Genomic DNA, 20,434 nt, shown 5'->3' on the forward strand with positions numbered 1-20,434 from the left:
GATTCGTGGTACCCCTAGGCCAAAAGAAACAGCTAACTTTCTGTTTAAATAGGTAATCCTGACAACGGAATAAGCACTTCTATCCTACTATCTTATAAGACCTGTTTGAAAAAATAATACATGTAACTTAAAGAAAACTATGATTTTATTCATTTTAATATTACTTATTAATGGCAGCTGTGCATCTGTTGGCTACAGCACCACTTCTCAAACCTTGGACTATGATCACAATTTTCATTTCTTGTTCCACATTGATTTTCACTTTATACTTGCTTTTATCACAGCAATTGCTGAAAATCCAGTTTTATAAAGACATGGTGTCATCAAAAAATTGTGAAATCTGATGTTGAAAACTGTGAACTATTTTGAGCTGGTAGTTGGCCTGGTAAATGACAGATGTTGCTGTGTTTCCTCAAAAATTTAAAGAATCCCAGGGTGCTCCTGTGAATGTGCTGCAGCATCCTGGGGTGCCTTGGGGGACCAGCAAGCCTTTTAGAAAATGTACGTATTCGTTTTTTATCGTATTTGAGGTGAACATGTATTCATACACATATACACAGCAAAATGGTTACTACAGTCAAGCAAATTACCATAGCCATCATCTCACAGTTACCTTTTTTGTTGTTGCTGCAAGCCTTAAAAATATCTTTTCTCCCTTTCTTTTTCTTCCTTTTCTCTCCCCTCCTTTCTTCCCTTCCCCCCGTCTCCCTTCCTTCATTTTTTTCCTATCTTTGTTTTATGATGACAAACCCTCTTGAAGCTTGATTTGTAACTCTAATTCTCCCTCCATGACATCTTACAATATACGCTGAAATTTTCAACCTGGAGTGAAGTCAGTAGAAGTAGTATATGTTTTGACTGAATGACATATGGAAATCTGATGTTTAGACACATTTTCCCAGCAACAAAGCAAAGTTTTAATCCAAGAATTCTTTACATTGTCAAATTGACTATCTCATGCCGGGATGATAAGAAAGGAAGCAGGGATGGTAAGATGAAGCAGGGACGATAGAAAGGAAGGAAAGAAGGAAGGAAGGGGGGTAGGACAAAGAAAAAAAGCTTGATTAGTAAATCTTTATTTAAAAAGTAGATGAAATACCCTGCACATTCTTGGAGCAGGACAACACAGACTGAGGGGCTGAAGCCCCCCAGCCTCAGGCATCCATATGATTGATCCTAAATGCGTATCTGTTGGCACAGGTCAAGTTTAAGTCAAAGATGGGACAGAGGAGCAGGAGGAGTTTACAGGAGAGGAGTATATGCTTTGGAGTCAGGCTGTGTACCAGTCCTGCCTCTAAACTTAATAGCTCTGTGCCTCTTGCACAAGTTACTTAGTCTTTGGAGTTTTAGCTTTTCTTCTCAGTATGATGGGAATAACAATACCTATCTCAAAATTTTTTCTTCAGGACTGATTAATACCTGTTAAGCGCAAATTATAACACCCAGCACATTTCATTTAAGGACTAGACAGTTAATGCTTGTCAATATTATCATTACTATTAAAATAGGAATGACTCGTGGAAGGGAGACAGCAGAGACGAGGTCTGCTGAAGAATATCTAAGGTCCAAAGAGAAAAAATAGTGGGAGAATGGCAGAGTTCCTGTGAACTGCTGGTGGGGATGTAAATTGGTACAACTACTTCAGAAAACCGTTTAGCAGCATCTAAGCTGAACATATGCAAATGCTATGACCCAGCAATTCCGCTCCTAGACATGTACTCCTCACATCATCACATAAACGCTTACCAAAACATGCTTGTAGCAGCATTATTCATAATAGACAAAAAATTGGAAAGAACTCAAATGTAGAATGAACAAAGACAATGTAGTGTACTCATACACTGAAATACTATTCAGCAATGAATGTGAAGTAGTTACTGCTACAAACAATAATCTGGATGTATCTCACAATCACTGTAGAACAAAAGAAGGTAGACATGAAATAGTGCATACTACATGATTCTACTTATAGAAAGTTTAGAAACAGGCAAATCCATCTGTAATGTTAGAAATAAGGATATTGGTTACTCCTTGGGGGGCAGAGTTAATGGCTAGGAGGGTGCATGGGGACCCTCCTGGTGCTAGCTACAATGTGTGCTCAGTTTTAAAAAATCCCTGTATCCCTATGGTTTATGTGCATTTCATATGTATGTTTTATTCTAATAAAGAGTTTAAGAAAAAAATTGGCCAAAGCATTGAAAAGATCACTTCATAGGTTTCTTTCTCAGCAGAGAAGTATACACACCACACACACACACACACACACACACACACACACACACCCCTTGATACTAATGCAAAGCATACAAAAGCATACAAAGAAAACATAACAATTACATTTACAACCTGTGAGTCAAGTATCCTATCACAGCTAACACTTTGTTAAATCAGATTATGTATGCTATGGCTACGACACCCAGATGCTGGTGGCTTAACACAACTAAAATCTATTTCTGGCTCATGAGGCCTGTCTAGCACATGCTGGCCAGGAGCCCTACTCATTGTACTAACTCAGGGACCCAGGGTCGGGGAGGCGTCATTCTGACATATGGGTCCAGGATCGCTACAGCAGTGGGAAGAGCACACGGTAAAGCGTACAGCAGCTCTGAACGTGGCTGCCCCAAAGAAGGACATGACCCTTCCACTCACATTTCACCTGCTAAAACAAGCCACGTGGGCAAGCCTAACTTCAATGGGGCGGGAGAAGTGCAGTTGCACTGTGGGCAGGAAGGAGATGGGCTGGAAAAGTAACAGCTCTACTGATGATCACACTTGCTCCCGTGGTTCCCAGACTCAGCCCCATTCAGAGTCCAGTGCTTAAGGGAACTGTTTTTGACTCACACCACATCCTTCTCTGCTCCCTTCCTTCCCCTCCCTGTAGATGGAGGTCAGAGGGGGAAGAAAAACCCTGGATTTCCAGAACACTGCTACCCCTTTCACCAATTGGTCACCAGTGTGGAGACTGATATCATGAAGGTCCAGCGTCTGCTGCAGGCAGTGGCCTTGGTCCCTTTCTGGGTCAAACAGCAGAGTGAAGCTGCAGCCAAATTGAGGGTAAATAATGGTCACGGCAAGAAGTAGGGAGAATCCTGTACAGCTGAAACGATCCTTGAGGATCCATGCCATGGTGGGTGAGGGCAGCAGGGGGGGATTTGGATGACTGGGTGTATGATTCTTTTATAGGAAGAAAAAAATAAAAAAAGGAGAGGATAGCATAGAGCTAGAAGGGAGGAAATAAACAGATGAGGGAGTTAGAGGAAAAGAGTAGGGAAAGAGTCAGAAAAGGGAGGTAGAAAAAATCCTTTTTGTCTCCAATCAGTTACAGGTGTAAAGCTTTCTCTCTGTCTGATCTAGTTCAACTCTAGGCTTTGGATGGCATTTTTATCTCTGCTAGGTTTTCGTTAAATGAGCACCACACTGGAACCCACTGTTTATTAACAAAGAAATGACTGCATGGAGCTCAGGAAGGGAAGCACATGGCAGGTTCTTGTCCTCTTCTCCCCATTCCTGCTAAGAAGTGAGGGGTGCTCCCAAGTGGATGTTTCGCTGTAGAACTAGAAGGAGCACAGGCGGATTTTTGCATTCTAAATGTGAGCACCTTTTAGAAGCACATACCAGTTCTGGAAGAAATGTCCTAACACTAAAAGCATATATATTTTATAATTTACCAACTAGGACATGACTGAATTTTAATTTGGGTTCCTTATAAGACACACAAAACACAAAACATTTTGAGTTAAATGGGAGCTGAAGAGGGGTATGGGTTTCAAGATGGAAAATATCCTATGGTAACCATAAGATACCTGGTTTTCCTGTACCTATGCAATCCAAATAAATTCTGAAAAACATAGGATTTGCTTCGTATACCAATTCCATTTATTGTTAAAGAAGTCACTTCACTTAGTAAAGACCAATGATGGCATACAGAAATAAAAACATTTAATCTGGGCTGGGTGGAGTGGCTCATGCCTATAATCCCAGCACTTTGGGAGGCTGAAGCTAGAACACTGCTTGAAGTTAGGAGTTCCAGACAAGCCTGGGCAACATAGTGACACTCATCTCTACAAAAAATTAAAAAATTAGTTGGGCATGGTGGTATGTGTCTGTAGTCCTGGCTATCAGGGAGGCTGAGGTAGGAGGACTGCTTCAGCCCAGGAGTTCGAGGCTGCAGTGAGCCAAGATACTGCCATTGCACTCCAGCGTGAGTGACAGTGAGACCTTGACTCAAACAAAAACAAAAACAAAAACAAAAAAACAAAAACAAAAAAAAACGAATGGATCAAAAATGTGAGAAAATGGGCACAATTTGTTTTCGACAAATCCAGTTTTTCAGTTTCATATTTCACAGAATGTTGCCAGGAGTCCTTTAGCTGGCAGACTCTCCCCGTGCATTCCAAAAGCATTCAAGTTCCCAGAACAGGTTTCTATACACTTTTCAGGAACATATCTGCTGTGAAAAATACAATGTTTGTAGCACTGGTACTCCAAACAAAGCCTGAAGGGGAAGATGCACTTAAAAGTGTTTATTAAAGAGGCTGGGGGCAGTGGCTCATGCCCGTAATCCCAGCACTTTGGGAGGCCGAGGCGGGTGGATCACTTGAGGTCAGGAGTTCAAGACTAGCCTGGCCAACATGGTGAAACTCCGTCTCTACTAAAAACACAAAAAATTAGCCGGGCTTGGTGGCGCATGCCTGTAATCCCAGTGAGAGGCTGAGGCAGGAGAATCGTTTGAACCCAGTAGGCAGAGGTTGCAGTGACCTGAGATTGCACCACTGCACTCCAGCCTGGGCGACAAGAGTGAAACTCCATCTGAAAAAACAAAAAATGTTTATTAAAGATAGAAAATCCTTCCACATGATGAAAAGATGGCCAGAGCCACTGTACAATTAGGTTCTGACTTAAAGATTGGAGATTGAAACAAACAAAAAAAATGCGACTGCTTGCATTTCTTGCTAAAAGTAAACCAAAAGCAGTTTAATTTGAAGGATGTGCTATGGTAGCCGTGATTAGGTTTTAGGTCAAATAACCAATGGGCCCAACTCAATGTGAGACAGGGGAGCCTCACTGAGAAGAGTGGCTGAAGAGGAGGCAGCATGACCAGTACAAATTATTGCCCTTTGAGAACGGAGGTGTCGCTTTCCTGTTCATTGAAGATTTTAATTAGAAATGTTTTCTTCTTTACAGATGTTTCATTTAGTTGTATTCTAATTATAGACCTTGACAAAAAACGCAAAAAGAAGAGCCAGCAGAGCCAAGCCCACGGACATCCTCAGTGCGCAGTCTTGATGTAGCCTTGGCATGGGCAGCACCATTCTAGAACTTGCTGAGTCACACTGAGATGCAGCAGAGGTGTGGGATCCTGAACTCCCAAGCCCATTTCTGAAGTCCTATAAAGAGAGAAACAGAGGAAAAATTTATTTTTAGATGCAGAGAAAGCCCTGTTGTGATATCAATCAAGTAACGGATTCCAGAAGGTGCTGCCTTTTATGTACTCCTTCAACAGAGACACATTTGAACAGCCACCATGAGCCAGGTGGCCCCAAGGTAGGTAGGAATGAGTCAGTTCCTTTGCTTGAAGGGGCCAGGCCAAGTTCATGACTCTCCAGACTACACATAAACCGTATGAGAAAGACGGGCTGTGTTTATAGAAAATCAAGGCAGAATTCATGAAGGGTAGAATCTGTGTAAAGTGGAGTCATACCACAGACATATTTAACTCTTAGAGAGATGTAACCATATCTTCTCAGCAATGGAAGAATGACAAAGAAACACCATTGGCCAGGTGTGGTGGCTCACACCTGTAATCCCAGCACTTTGGGAAGCCGGGGTGGGCTGATCACTTGAGGTCAGAGGTTTGAGATCAGCCTGGTCAACATGGTGAAACCCCGTCTCTACTAAAAATACAAAAATTAGCCGGGTGTGGTGGCAGGTGCCTGTAGTCCCAGCTACTCTGGAGGCAGGAGAATTGCTGGAACCTGGAAGGTGAAGGCTATAGTGAGCCAAGATCGTGCTGCTGCATTCCAGCCTGGGCGACAGAGTGAGACCCTGTCTCAAAAACAACCAAACAAACAAACAACCAAACAAACAAACAACCATGGAAGCCACTTGATTCAGCAAACACATCCCTAGGACAAAGATTCGCAGCTGGTCTGCTGCCACAGGAGGGCTGTGCCATGAGTGACCCACCCCACATGACCCCCACACTCAGTCCCCTCAAAGTACCTTGTGTGCCATACAAGTACTATCATTTTCTCTTCATGCCAGACACAGAACAGGTTGGGAAAACCTGCTTGGGCAGAGCTTGAGAAGCTGGGGACCTGACCGTGCTGCTTTTCTCAGTGGTTTCTGTTCACGGGCTTCTTAGCTGGTGTCCAGGGAAGTAGAGAGAGGAGCACATGGCTATTCTCAGGGTGGCTCTAGTTTTGAAGTGCAATTGATGAGATTTTCACCTTGTGCACCTGCTTCAGAATCGGTGCCTCCCCCAATAACACAGGACTCCCCTGTTGAAAACTGAATAACATTTTGAGAGATGGAAGGAGGGGTGTGGAAGGGGCAGATGAGAAATACTGGATGGAAGGAAAAATGAGAGGGCAGAGGGGCAGCCCAGAGGCTGTGCAGGACAGGACAGGAAATCCACAGAAGCACAAAGTGTCTCGGAACAACCATGGTACTTTGCTCGGTCTTCCCTTCCAAGCTCTCCTGGTACCTCTTTGGCTTCTGTTTGGGAAGCTGCATCCCACCACGCACAGGAGAGACACTGGAATGGTGCTTTGCAGAAGGTAACACGAACAGGGAATGTGTGGAGTGGACTGAAGGGAGGCAGGAGAATGGGGTAGAAAATCCAGTGTTAAGTTGGAGCAACAGATGAAATGGTAGATAATGAGGACCTCTATCAGGATGACGGCAGAGGGAACAACAGACTTTTGATGTAGAATCAATAAGATTTGAGTTCAAAGGAGTGAGTAATGCAAGACACAAAGAATAGGAATGGGGAAATGAAAACAAATTCTACAGCCCAGTTTCCACAGGCTCCTATTCACATGCGATTGTGTGGGAAGAATTCTTGCTCTGTCTGTAGGAGGCTAACAGCAGAATTAAGAAAGCTGTTAGCCACAAGGAAAAGTCTCTCAACCCCAGTGACAGTTGAAGCGTTATTTACTGCTGCACTCCTCAGGTATCTGGGCCGATATGCTGCTGGTGTCCCTGCACTCTGAGTCCTTCATAAGGAGGCACACAGCTGGACAGAATGGGGCCGTCCTTCCCATGGCAGCGGGAGCTCAGTGGTGCACCCAGACCTGTCCCCGCCCCCAGGAGACAGCTCTCTTATGAGGTTGGCTTTTTGTGTAATATTTTGGAGCGAGATCTATGCTGAACAGCTTCCATTTCAATTTAAAATAGCCTCAAGATCTCAAGGACAGCGCTCACACATATGTGGGAACCTGGAGAAAGAATGCAGAGTCCTTCAGCTGAATTGATAGGAACTATGTGAGTTCCTCAAAAGCGGCGAGTCTGCCTAATTCATCTCTGAAATACTGGAACCTAGCAGGCTGCAGGCACAGAGCAGGTACTCAGTAAGTGTTTAGGAATGAATGAATGAGTGACTGATTGAATGAATAATATGAGAGTGTGTATTCCAGTGAGATGAGCAACCATCAAAAACATTCTCATCTATGTCTCTGGTGATCAGTGTGTCCTGTGATATATTCAGGAAGCTGTTCTACTTGAGTCACAACTTGTTGCCTCTAGCAATTAAACCATCACTTAATAAGTGTGGTTTTATAAGACCAGAATTAAAAGGTTGATTAATTTCTCCGAGGCCTGAGTTCTTCAACCTCTGTAAGTCATAGAGATGGCTTTGAGAAGACTACAGACCCTTCCAGAAAAATATGGATGCATATTTACGTATCCACACAGCCACGCTCACATTCTGTCTTCAGGAGGTTCACAGATACCCTCACCCAGGAGTGGACCCAGATTTTGTGGGTCCTGCAGCCTTCTCTTTGAGACAAAAATAATGAATACAAAATTAGGTACAGGGTCTTGGAAGCGGCCCTTCAAATTGAGAGACCCTGAAACTGGCTAAACGAGCTTTAGGGAAAATCCACCCTTTTCCCTATCCCCAGTTTAGAATGCTTGACCTTGGTTCTGCACCTGTGTCATGATTAGTGGTGCCAGGCCAGGTGTCAGGCTGACCTGGGGAAGGACTAGGTGAGTCTTAAAGTCTTAAGCATTTAATTGGGTTTATAATACATTTTGTTTTTTGTTTCATGAAGCAGTGCAGGTACTGTGCCTTCTTGGCCTGGGTTAAAATAAAAGCAACAACTCTTCGACTTTTGATGACAATTTCAGAACATTTCTTCTCCTTTCAACTCATCTGTCATAAAACTTTGTTCAGAATAAAGTTACCTATTAAACTACTGGAGTGGATTTGTGGTCATGTTAAGTTCAGTCATTCTTCCTTGGGCATCCTTTTTTCTCTCCACCCCTCAAACGTTTACCACATTTGAACATAACTGATTCATAGAAGGTATTTTGGTGCTGAGCTTTCCTCCTGTGCCTGCTGGACAAGCCTGCACCGTGCATCCCGCGGAGAAGCAGAAGCATATGCATGTGCAGCCACAAGACACCCACGGATTTGCCACTCTCTTGAGGATCAAGGCAGGAGCGTGATGGCGGAGCAGGAGAGGGTAAATGCATCCTGTCTCTATTGTACTGTGCCCTTTTATTATTTTCACCTTTTACCAAATCAAGATCTTGATAAGAGGATTTTGATGATACTATTTTTAAATATAATATTTAAAAAGTTTCTCAGATGACAGAGTAATAATCAGTAGCCAGCTAGCTTTGTACATTTCAATTGTCACTACCACTGAGATACTTGAGAAAAAGTAATTTAGAAATATGGGAAATACGAGATCTTTCTCATAAAGTCCAAGATGCTCAAACATGTAAATGTGCAACCATAGCAGTTGAAAGCAAGCATGATGAATAGAAAATAATGTAATAAAAAGTGCTTATAGGCGAAGTGATTATAAACAGCCGATAGAAAGAAAAAAGTCGACACACACACGACAAGCATAGTTCTAGAAAGTAAACAGAGGATCAGACCTTCCCTAAACCTTTAAAACCTTATCAAGATTGTCAATTCCTGAAATTCAATACATATCTGCATCTCTCAAAGTATAATACACCAAATTTGAAAAATGTTACTGCTTATTAAAACAAACTGGAACATCAACTCAATTTTTAAGAACTCAAATTCCACTCAGAAATGCTTTTTTAAGAACAGAAATTTGAAACAAGGCAGAGTATGACCTTTGTTCACTCAAAAGGAGCTATGTATTTATCCTGTTATAATAGACTAAGGGACACACTAAAATTCCCATAGTGCATTCTGTGTTAACTTTGATTAACATGGGTTTGTCTTCCCTTGTAAATCCCACTGCTCCCTTGATTAATTTCTAAACCTACTTACTTGCTAACTCTTAAAAATAATCTACTAATTTTCAAAAGTGTAGCCTATCAAATCCTATCAAAGTAATAAATCTGTTAAAGCAGAACCAAGTATGTATACCAAAATTTCAAAAAAAAAAAACCAAAAACAAAAAAACACTTTCATATTCAGAAACTTTAGGGATCAGATTTCAATCAGTTAAAGATAAATACAGACAGTTGGGATGATAACAACAATCTATCTCTAACTATTTCCTTCATCCCTAGCAATTTTGCATGTATTGTTGGGGAAAGGAAAGAGATGCTTTTAACTTGAGCATGTTTCATGCCACGAGGCACAGATGGAACCGGTTCTAGGAGCAGTAAGTCCTCGAGCTCTGGGCTCTAATCCCAGCTCCATCTGAGGATTCTCAGGCAAATTTTATCCTCCTTTTTCCTCCATTTCCTCACCTGTAGAATGGAGATACTGCTAGTATTTGTGTATCATAGGGTTTTTATGAGGATTAAATTAGATATATATAGATTAAGTGTCCTGAACATTTAAATGTCAATTCAGATTAACTTATTCCTTGGTATTTTGTGGTTCTAATGAAAAATGCAAATGTCCTCAGAAATTCTTTTTGTAAATTACAAAGTCATTATTTTATTTGCTTCTCAAATAGAATTGACCTGTGCTATTTTTGTTCCTTATGTATACCATCAAGAGGCACACACTATAATGAATGAGCATGGGTTTTGAATTCTGGCAGACCAAACTGAACCCAGGTTCAGACAGCCATGTGATCTTAGGCAGGTGGTTTAAACTCTCTAAGCCTGGCTACTCCTTCTGTGAAGGAGGAAAGCCATCTACCTTAGGATGTTATCAGAAGGAATAGAAGTAACGTGCCCACAGCCCGGCAGAGTGCCTGGAATACAGAAGGTTCACAACAAGGGCTGCTGTTATGGTGACATCACAGGAGTGCAGCTTGAAAAACAGAAGGCCAGAGCCTCCTACAGCACTTACTACCAATACTGAGATGACAATGTCCTGTCTTGAATATCCTCACAAGCACTAACCCATGAGGAAGAAGCTACGTCGGTTGTGAAGTCAGCACCTCTTACTCCCTGGGCTCTGAGATGGTAACGCCTGTGGAGTGTGCCTTCTGGAAAGCTCCGAACTAAAACCATCACCTGCTCCTGCTCCTCTAGTTACTGCTTGCTCAGGCCTCAACTGAGACAGGACGTGCTTTAGGAAAATCTCTCTCAACCACTGGCCACCCCGTGCGGGACTGCTCGCCTTGTCAGCCAGCCCTCCTCAGGGTGCGTGTCAACGGTGGTGAGCGCCCTGCTGGCTCTGGCTCCTGCACCACCCTAGGTGTGCTCCTTGTGAGCAGGGTTGGCCTTTCTCTCCAACGGATGCCCAGGGCCTGGCACCTAGGAGGAGCCAGTGTTAGCTGAATGCATACTGCCATTGCTACCTGTTACTTACTACCATATATTCACATTTTATACAGGAGCTAATATCCTTTCCATATGAACTGCCATTTACCTATTCTTGTATTTCTTATTAGACTGGCAAGTAAATAGGACAAAGAGTCATACATCACCAACACGACATAGTATAAATCTGAAATAGGGTTACTAGGGAAAAACCTTACCAGCACAGAAACAGCACGTTATATGAGTTCTCTGTTGCTACTTTAACAAATCACCACAAACCTAGGGTATTAAGCAATACGCATTCATTCCCTCTCAATTCTAGAGGTCAGAAGGTCTATGTCAAGGTGTTGGCTGGCCGGCATTCTTCTGGAGGCCCCAGGAAAGAATCTGATTCCTTGCCCTTTCCAGCTTCTACAATTTGCCTATATCTCTTGGCCTGTGGCCCTTTTTTCCATTTTCAAAGCCAGTAGCATAGGGTTACTATTATTATTATTATTTATTGTTATTTTGAGACAGAGTCTTACTCTGTTGCCCAGGCTGGAGCGCAGTGGCACGATCTCAGCTCACTGCAACCTCCACCTCCTGGGTTCAGGCAGTTCTCCTGTCTCAGCCTCCCAAGTAGCTGGGACTACAGGTGCACGTCACCATACCTGGCTAATTTTGGCATTTTTAGCAGAGATGGGGTTTCACCATATTGGTCAGGCTGGTCTCAAACTCTTGACCTCAGGTGATCGTAGGGTTATTTTTATAAGGACCCCTGTGATTTACATTGAACCCACTTAGATAATCCAGAATAATCCTCTCATTTCAAGATCCTTATCTTAATCATATCTGCAAAGTTCCTTTTGCCATGTAAGGTAATATCGTTGGAGGTTCAGGTGATTAGGATATGGACATCTTTGGGTGGAGGACACAACTGTGCCTACTAGTCCTGACATATGTGAGCCCCCAAGCTTGCATCCCACCAGAAAATAGAGCTGAACTAGCTGCCCAAGAGAACACACTCTGACAGAAGTGTGATGCTTTACATGTTTACCAAGAAAGAGGGACAGGTGCCTCTAGGCGACTGTGTGGCTAGCTGACCATGAAGTTTCCTGGGGGAAGAGGACAGCAAACCTCCAAGTCTCAGCCTCTGCTAAGGCCTTTTCCTTCTGCTGAGCTAACAGACTGGCTGAGCTAGCTGCTTGCTAAGAAAATGGGGAGGGGCCGGGTGCGGTGGCTCACGCCTGTAATCCCTGCACTTTGGGAGACTGAGGTGGGCGAATCATGAGGTCAGGAGATCCAGACCATCCTGGCCAACACGGTGAAACCCCGTCTCTACTAAATATACAAAAAATTAGCCGGCAGCGGTGGTGGGCGCCTGTAGTCCCAGCTATTCGGGAGGCTGAGGTAGGAGAATGGCATGAACCCGGGAGGCGGAGCTTGCAGTGAGCCGACATCACGCCACTGCACTCCAGCCTGGGCATGACAGAGTAAGACTCCGCCTCAAAAAAAAAAAAAAAAAAAAAAAAGAGAGGAAACAGGCCTCCAGGACCTTCCGATGTGTCCTACTCACAGGTCTTTCGACCCCAAGAGACAAGACTCTGAGGGAAAGGGCACCCAAGAGATGATCAATTAATGTTTTCTGAATTGGCATTTGCATTTCTACTTATTCGTTTGCCTCCTATCATCATTTCTTCACCTAGTTGCAGGTATTCTTTTCTTGGGGGCTGGATGGGCTTGGGCTTCCAACGGAAGGAAGTCATGTCGTTTAGAGGCCTTTCTTCCAAGTCCTCTTCCTTATCATACAAAATATTGATAAGTTGTAATATGGTACCTGGCTGGAGAACCAGAAGCACAAGGATTCAGTGAGAAAGGCAGAGGATAGGCTCTATGTGAAAATACTAAGTAGAAAGAATATTTAGAGAACATTCACCATGTGCCTAGCAGGACTCTAAGTGCTCTCGAATCCTTCAAACTATTCAATGAAGTAGCTAATAGGAGTTAACCCTCTTGTTAAGTCACTTGCCCAAATTTCTGATAGTATAAATGGTGAAGCAGATGAGTGGCCTGGCTTTAGTCATACTAAGTACAACCCCACAGCAACGCTTCTGAGATACATTGATAATTCCATAGAAATAAATGAGAAAAAAACAAGGCACTGCATAGTTATTAAAATGACTATCAAGACCAACAGTCCCACCAGATAGACTTTATCCATTTTACTTGCCACTGCACCTCACAGAGGTAATGGTGTTATGCTGAGTTTCCCTATAGAGGCCATTCCAGAAAAGTCAGTCGCAAGCGATGCAGAGACATTTCACGCTACCTGTCTTGCAGTTCTGAGCCACGTTGCGACTTTGTAATTGTGACCTGTAGGTGGCACATCGCTGAGTATGCTCTGAACACACGCATACACACACACTTGATGCGCTCACATGAGAACACGTTGCAAAATGTGATTTAATGAGGAACAGTTGGTCTGGTTCTGCTCAAATAAAAGATATCCCTGTAAGAGAGTTGCCACCTGTCTTCCCATCTTGCGGTACAGCTTCTAAATGAGTTCTTCTGTCCCTGACACCTGCAGGTGTTGCCAGGGCCCTGCAATCACATTCCACATGCCAGCTCCCTTCCTCGAATTGACAAGACAACCGTGTCCCTGGGCTTCATGTTATTACCAGATACCAGGACGTACAGGGGATTATGGGTGCCAAGCTATCTTTCTCCCTTATTCTTCTAGACATTCCCCAAATTGGGAGCTCTTTAATATCATATAAGTAGGTATACCCAATTATCTCCAAACCAAAAATGCTAGGATTTTATCTTGAAGTCAGTTAAAACAATGTGATATGCATAGTCCATCAGCATTATAGGTACACTGGAATGTAACAGGATCTACAAACTGAAGTTGGAATTAATTGCTCCTTTCCATCTCTTTTGGAAGGACATTTCCATTATAAGACCTCTGTCACACAGTCACACAATTAGAGCACAATACTGTCAGCCTTTCTGTTTCAATTCTGGGAATGAGAAATTCTACATCAGACATCGTTCTTGTGAAATTTTTCCCTTACCCCTTTGGCCCCAAATGTGTAATTGCTATCAGGTCATTACAATTACGAACAAAAATTTTAAACTTGGACCCACACATACACACACACGCAAACTCTCTACTCTTAATATAATGGATGGGTTTTTTTTTTTTATCTTATTTTGGTGGTAGCAGAGTAAACACAAGACTTTGCTCATAAGGCTGAACATAAATTATTCAACTATCTACTGTATGATCAAATGCATTTCAGATTATATTCTGAGTAATTCTGCCTTGACGTCCACCAAAGGAACAGATCTGATGTGCCCCTGCGTGGTCTCAGCGATCCCTCTCTTTCAGAGTGCCCAACCCGCAGACTTGAACGGTGCCAAATGAAAGACAGAGATAATCATATCAAAAAACAAAGCTTGGCATCTGCCCATCACCTAATTATTACTCTCTGTAAGCCCGCATTTCATCTGACTCAAGAGATGGGAAAGCAGCTCTTAAGCTCTGAACTTATTTTAATGGCTTCAAAACATTTCTTATGTGTAAATTTTTCTCATGGCTCAGAGGCACTGTTAGAGCTTGAAATGCAATCTAACAGGGATGAAGAAAAAATTGTTTGATAGCTCAGATCTCAGGATAAATTAGAGTTTAGAACAGGCTTTTCCCCCCCACCAAGTCTGAACATATGGGCTCTGCAGAAAACCTACTGAAACCAAATATGTGACCAATGCAAGGAAACGATCTTCAAACATACATTAGAAATAATCTTACAACATACATTACGCAGTACAGTATACTATAGAAAAGAATCTTGAAATTGGCTGGGCATGGTGGCTCACACCTGTAATCCCAGCATTCTAGGAGGCCAAGGTGGGTGGATTGCTAGAGCCCAGGACTTCTACACTAACCTGGGCAACATGGCAAAACCCCCTCTCTACAAAAAAATACAAAAATTAGCTGGGTATTGTAGGGTGTGCCTGTAGTCCCAACTACTCAGGAGGCTGAGGTAGGAGGATCACTTGAGCCCAGGAGGTGGAGGCTGCAGTGAGCTGTGATGGCAACACTGCACTCCAGACTGGGTGAGAGAGAAAGACCTTGTCTCCCCCACAAAAAAATTCTGGTTTTGAATACAAAATTATAAGCTATCTCTATCACAATTACATTTTATTTTTATTTTTTGAGATGGAGTCTCCCTCTGTCGCCCAGGCTGGAGTGCAGTGGCGTGATCTTGGCTCACTGCAACCTCCGCCTCCCGGATTCAAGTGACTCTCTTGCCTCAGCCTCCAAAATAGCTGGAATTACAGGCATGTGCCACCACGCCCAGCTAATTTTTGTATTTTTAGTAGAAATGGGGTTTCACCATGTTGCCCAGGCTGGTCTTGAACTCCTGGCCTCATGTGATACGCCCACCTCAGCCTCCCAAAGTGCTGGGATTACAGGCTTGAGCCACTGTGCCTGGCCCACAATTCCATTTTAATCTCTCCAGTATAAACTTCAGGAAGCACCTCCCAAGGTAAGCATCCCTAACAGGAACTGCTGCATCAGCCCTTCATAAGAAGGAGCGAGCGAAGGTGGCCCCTCAGGCTTTGTAACGCCTTCACGACACTCCAGCTGTGGGCTTCTATCTGAATACCTTCATCTTTAGCTTTCTTAATCTTTAGCTTAGTACCAAATATTTATTCAAATGAGCTTATAATAGTTTCCTAATTTTTGGCTTGTTACATTTACCAAAATAAGGGGAGGGTATAGGGCAGAAGAACTAGATCTAGAATTAACAATACAGTATAGAAACCTTTGCCAACAGTGGTGCGCTGGCATTTGTTTATACATAACTTCTCCAATCCCACAAAGTAAGCCCTGCCAAGAAGGTATGCTATCAGAGGTCTGGCATCTTAGCTGGAGACACATTTATCTTTACTGCTTCCTCATTGTTGTTTAAATGTTTTCCTCCAAAGAGAGGTAAGTAGAGAAGGTTCTCTTAGTAACAACACATAAGGAAAACACAAATTAGTTATTTACTGGGTCAAACTTTGGAAATTTGGAAATTACTCTAGAACTTGTCATGTAAGTCTCTTTTGCTAACTAAATATCAGCCTAAGATACACGGACGAGTACACATGTGCTTGCAAACACACACACACACACACACACACACACACACACACACACACACACACACACGAGCTCTGACATAAAAAAGGAACCAAGAGGCACACTTACAACCATGAAGCCTGTAATCCCAGCATTCATGATAGCAGTAGAAACCTGAACTCATCTATTCCTCATTAGTGGCTGGAGATAAGCATCAGTATAAACGAAAGCTGACCCACAGGTGTGGCAAAGTTGAAGACATAAAAAATGAATTGGGTCAAGATGCTTTACTGATGAAGAAGTCTTTTCAATAGTCTCTCAAACCACACCCGAAACCATTCTCATTCCATGGAGTGCACACAGGAAGCACTGAGCTAGGATGTTGACAAACATAACAATTGGGTGTATTAAACTTCATCTTTAAGTAATCAATTCAACTCAAAATAATTGTTCCTAAGGGTTTCCTTCCAACTAGGTAACCATGAAAGTGTGTTGGCAGATGTTTGGTTTGTATTTTAAATGAAAAAGAAGCCATGTGTGATGTTAGCTGTTATTACAATACAACCCTCTCATCTTGTTCTAAGTATCATTTTCAATGACACTGGAAATGTGGTTTTAGCATCACTGAGCTCTATGAACTACATTAAACAAATAAAGGAGATGGCAGGTGCTTTTCTCTATCTCTAAGAATCTTATAAATGATAAGCTAATACATAAAATGTTTCCTATATATCACCATGATAGTTTTGCAGTTTGGAAAATGCAGATAAACTAGTTAGGAAAAATTACATAGTTTATACAGTTGGTCCTCCATATCTGTGGGTTCCACATCCATAAGTTCAACTGATCACGAATAGAAAACACTCAGGGGCAAAAATTCCACAAAATTCCAACAAGCAAAACTTGAATTTGTCACACACTGAATACTATGTTGAATCCATGAATCTGAAGTGATGTGTAGGCATTGTATTAGATATCAAAAGTCATCTAGAGATAATAAATGGGAAAATGTGTGTAGTTTACATGCAAAACAATGTCATTTTATATAAGGAACTTCAGCATCCATGAATTTTGGTATCCATGGGGGGTACTGGAACCAATCCCCCACAGATACTGAGAGAGGACTGTACTTACTATAATTACACTAAACTGAACCCAACCATCTGAAGAAAGATCACATCTCTACATATTTTCCTATCACTCCCAAAGTTCTATTATGCCTTCTTCCAAAAATCTGTTCCAAGACATGCCCATTCTCCCTTTCTATTTTGAATATAGTTTTTTAAAAGTAAAAAATAATGATCCTATGGAAAGCCACTTAAAATTAGATTAATATTAAAAGACTTAATTACTTATGTTACTATAAAAGTATGGTAGGCAGCCCTGAAGATGATCCCCAGTGATCCTCGCCTCCTGGTATTCACACCCGTATGTAATCCCTTCCACTTTGCTATGGTCTGAATGTACTCACTTGCTTCTACTGCTCAACATAAATGATGGATGTCACTTCTAAAATTAGGTTACAAAGTACTATAGCTTCCATCTCTCTCTCTCTGCTTGCTTGCTCTGAGGGAAGCCAGCTGCCATGCTGTGAGCTGCCCTATGGAGAAGTCCACAGGAGAAGGAATGGAGGGAGGCCTCTGACCAATAGCCAGCCAAGGACTAAGACCTTAATGCAACAACCCATGAGAAACTGAATCCTGCCATCACCACATAAGTGAGCTTAGAAGCAGATCCTCCCCAGTTGGGCCTTCAGTTAAGGCCACATCCCTGGGTGCCAGCCTGACTGCAGCCAAAGGAGCGGTACTGTGCCAATGGCACCCAGAGAAGCTGCACCTAGATTTCTGACCCACAGAAACTGTGAGGTAATAACGTTTGTTGTTTTAAGTTGCTAAGTTTTAAAGTAATTTGTTACACAGCAACAGATAACTAATACAAAAAGTTGTCAAGTAGAGGGCTGGATACCAATTCACACACATTTAGAAATCTGACTCATAACAGAGGCATTGAAGACCAATAGGAAAGATGGACTTTTAATAAAGTTTTCTGGAACAGTTGGTTATATACAGATAAACCAATGAAATTTAACCCCTACCTACCATGTTTAAAAATCAATTTCAGGTATATTAAATATTTAACTGGCAAAAGAAAAACTAGAAAAACTTTAGGACAATATGGGAGGAAAACCTTTCTAACCACAAGGCAGGGAGGACATACTTCTTAAACAAATCACAAAAATATACAAAGTTCTAAACAAAAGAACAAAAGTTCTAACCAGAGAGGTTAACAAGCTGCAAACTGGGAAGAGACACTTGCTTCACACGTAATTGACTCTAGACTACATAAATCCCACCTGGGCACAGTGCCTCCTGCCTGTGGTCCCAGTACCTCGGGAGGCCAAAGTAGGAGAATTGCTGGAGGCGAGCAGTTTGAGACCAACCTGGGCAACATAGTGAGTTCCCACCTCTGCAAAAATAGCCGGACGTGGTGGCTCACACCTGTTAATTCCAGCACTTTGGGAGGCCGAGGCGGGTGGATCACTTAAGGTCAGGAATTCAAGACCAGCCTGGCCAACATGGCGAAACCCCGTCTCTACTAAAAATACAAAAATTAGCACACCTGTAATCCCAGCTACTTGGGAGGCTGAGGCAGGAGAATTGCTTGAACCTGGGAGGCAGAGGTTGCAGTGAGCCGAGATCGTGCCATTGCACTCCAGCCTGGGGGACAGAGTGATACTCCATCTCAAAATAAATAAATACATAAATAAATAAAACCAAACCTAGCTGGGCATGGTAATGCACGTCTGTAGTCCCAGCTACTTGGGAGGCTGAGGTGGGAGGATCACCTAAAGCCAGGATTTCAAGGCTGCAGTGAGCTAATGATCATGCCACTGCACTCCAGCCTGGGCAACAGTGCAAGACCCTGACTCAAAAGAAAAAAAGAAAAAGAAATCCTAAACATCAATGAAAAAGTATCGTCCAATAGAAGAAAATGGGCGAAAGACTTATACAGACTCTTCGCTGAAGAGAAAATCTGACTATATGTGTGTGTGTGTATATATGTATATATAAAACCCATAAACATATTTTTAAAAAATGCTCAACCTCATTTGTAATCAGAGAAATACAAGTTAAAAATACAAAAATACCAGCTAACATATATCAGGTTGGGAAAAAGTTAAAAAATGAACAATATCAAGTATGGGTGAGAATGTGGAGGATCCAGAACACTACGCCACTGCTGCTGGTAATGGCAGAAATTAACACAGCCACTTTGGGAGACAGTAGGACATTACCCGGTATGGTGGGAGCTGCGCACTCTGGCCAGCCCAGCAATACCACTCCTAGGTATGGCACCCAGACTAGAGAAATGATTGCAGATAAGTGGCCATCCCAAGTCCTCATCACAGCTGATGTGACGTAAGTTAGAAGCTCTAGCAAGATTTGGGCTGGAGATGAGGGTTGGGGAAGGGGTGGTCAAAGGAGGTTCAAGACCTGTGGGTGGGCTTCCTGCAAACATCAACTCTGCAAGCAGTCTCCCTAAGAACCTCTTTCTTTTCTTAGATGGGCCCCAGTCACTAACCTCCCTCTTCTCCATTAGCACGTTTCCTTTACCACCTCTCAGTGCCTAAGGTGTTCCCCACCCATCCACCCCACCTTTCTTACAATGATTGGTCAATGTGGAAAATAGATGGGACATAAACAGCCACTTGGTTGCTAATACGCACTTATTATTATCGTTTTTCTGGAGATGGGGTCTTTCCCTGTGGTCCAGGCTATAGTGCAGTGGTGCAATTATAGCTCACTTGCAGCCTTGAAATCCTTGGCTCAAGTGATCCTCCCATCTTGGCCTCACAAAATGCTGGGAATACAGGAGTGAGCCACCATGCCCAGCCTGCCAATATACACCTTCTCATTTTTTACATGGATTCTATGGGATAAAATCAGTCTGATAAGTTCCCAATTAGTTTCCAATTGCTGCTGTAACAAATTACCACAAACTGCATGGCTTAAAACAATACAAATTTATCATTTTTTAGTTCTGGAACTCAGAAGTCAGATGTGTTTCAATGGATGAAAATCAAGTGTGGTGCGGACTCCTTCTAGGGCTGTAGAGGAGAATCCATTTCCTTGCCTTTTTTAGCTTGCATCCCTGGGCTCACGGCCCCCTTTCATCTTCGAAGTCAGCATTCCCATCACTCTGACCTCTGATGCTTCTGCCTTCCTCTTTTGCTTTTAAGGACCACTGTGATTACACTGGGCCCATCTGGATAATCAAGTATACCCTCCTTATTTTAAGGGCAGCTGATGAGCAAATTTAATTCCACATGCAACCCTAATTCTCTCTGTCATGTAATCTAACATATTCACAGGTTCCAGGGATTAGGACATGATCACCTTTGTGGGGTGAAGTGGGGGCATTATTCTGCCTACCACAGGTCCCCAGGGTGAT

At 42.7% G+C, this 20,434-nt stretch overlaps 1 protein-coding gene across 1 annotated transcript in view; it reads right to left on the reverse strand.

The window, feature by feature from the left end:
- Positions 1–1,060: 1,060 nt before the first annotated feature.
- The window catches only part of LOC105482632 (CDKAL1 threonylcarbamoyladenosine tRNA methylthiotransferase), a 714,041-nt gene continuing 694,667 nt past the window's right edge, over positions 1,061–20,434 (reverse strand). Inside the window, exon 16 of the mRNA XM_071097572.1 lies at positions 1,061–5,387. Coding sequence (XP_070953673.1) covers positions 5,205–5,387 — 183 coding nt within the window. The 3' untranslated portion in view covers positions 1,061–5,204. The remainder of the gene's footprint in view (positions 5,388–20,434) is intronic.

This window comes from Macaca nemestrina, chromosome 5 (genome assembly GCF_043159975.1).
Source record: "Macaca nemestrina isolate mMacNem1 chromosome 5, mMacNem.hap1, whole genome shotgun sequence".
NCBI classification, from domain to species: Eukaryota; Metazoa; Chordata; class Mammalia; order Primates; family Cercopithecidae; genus Macaca; species Macaca nemestrina.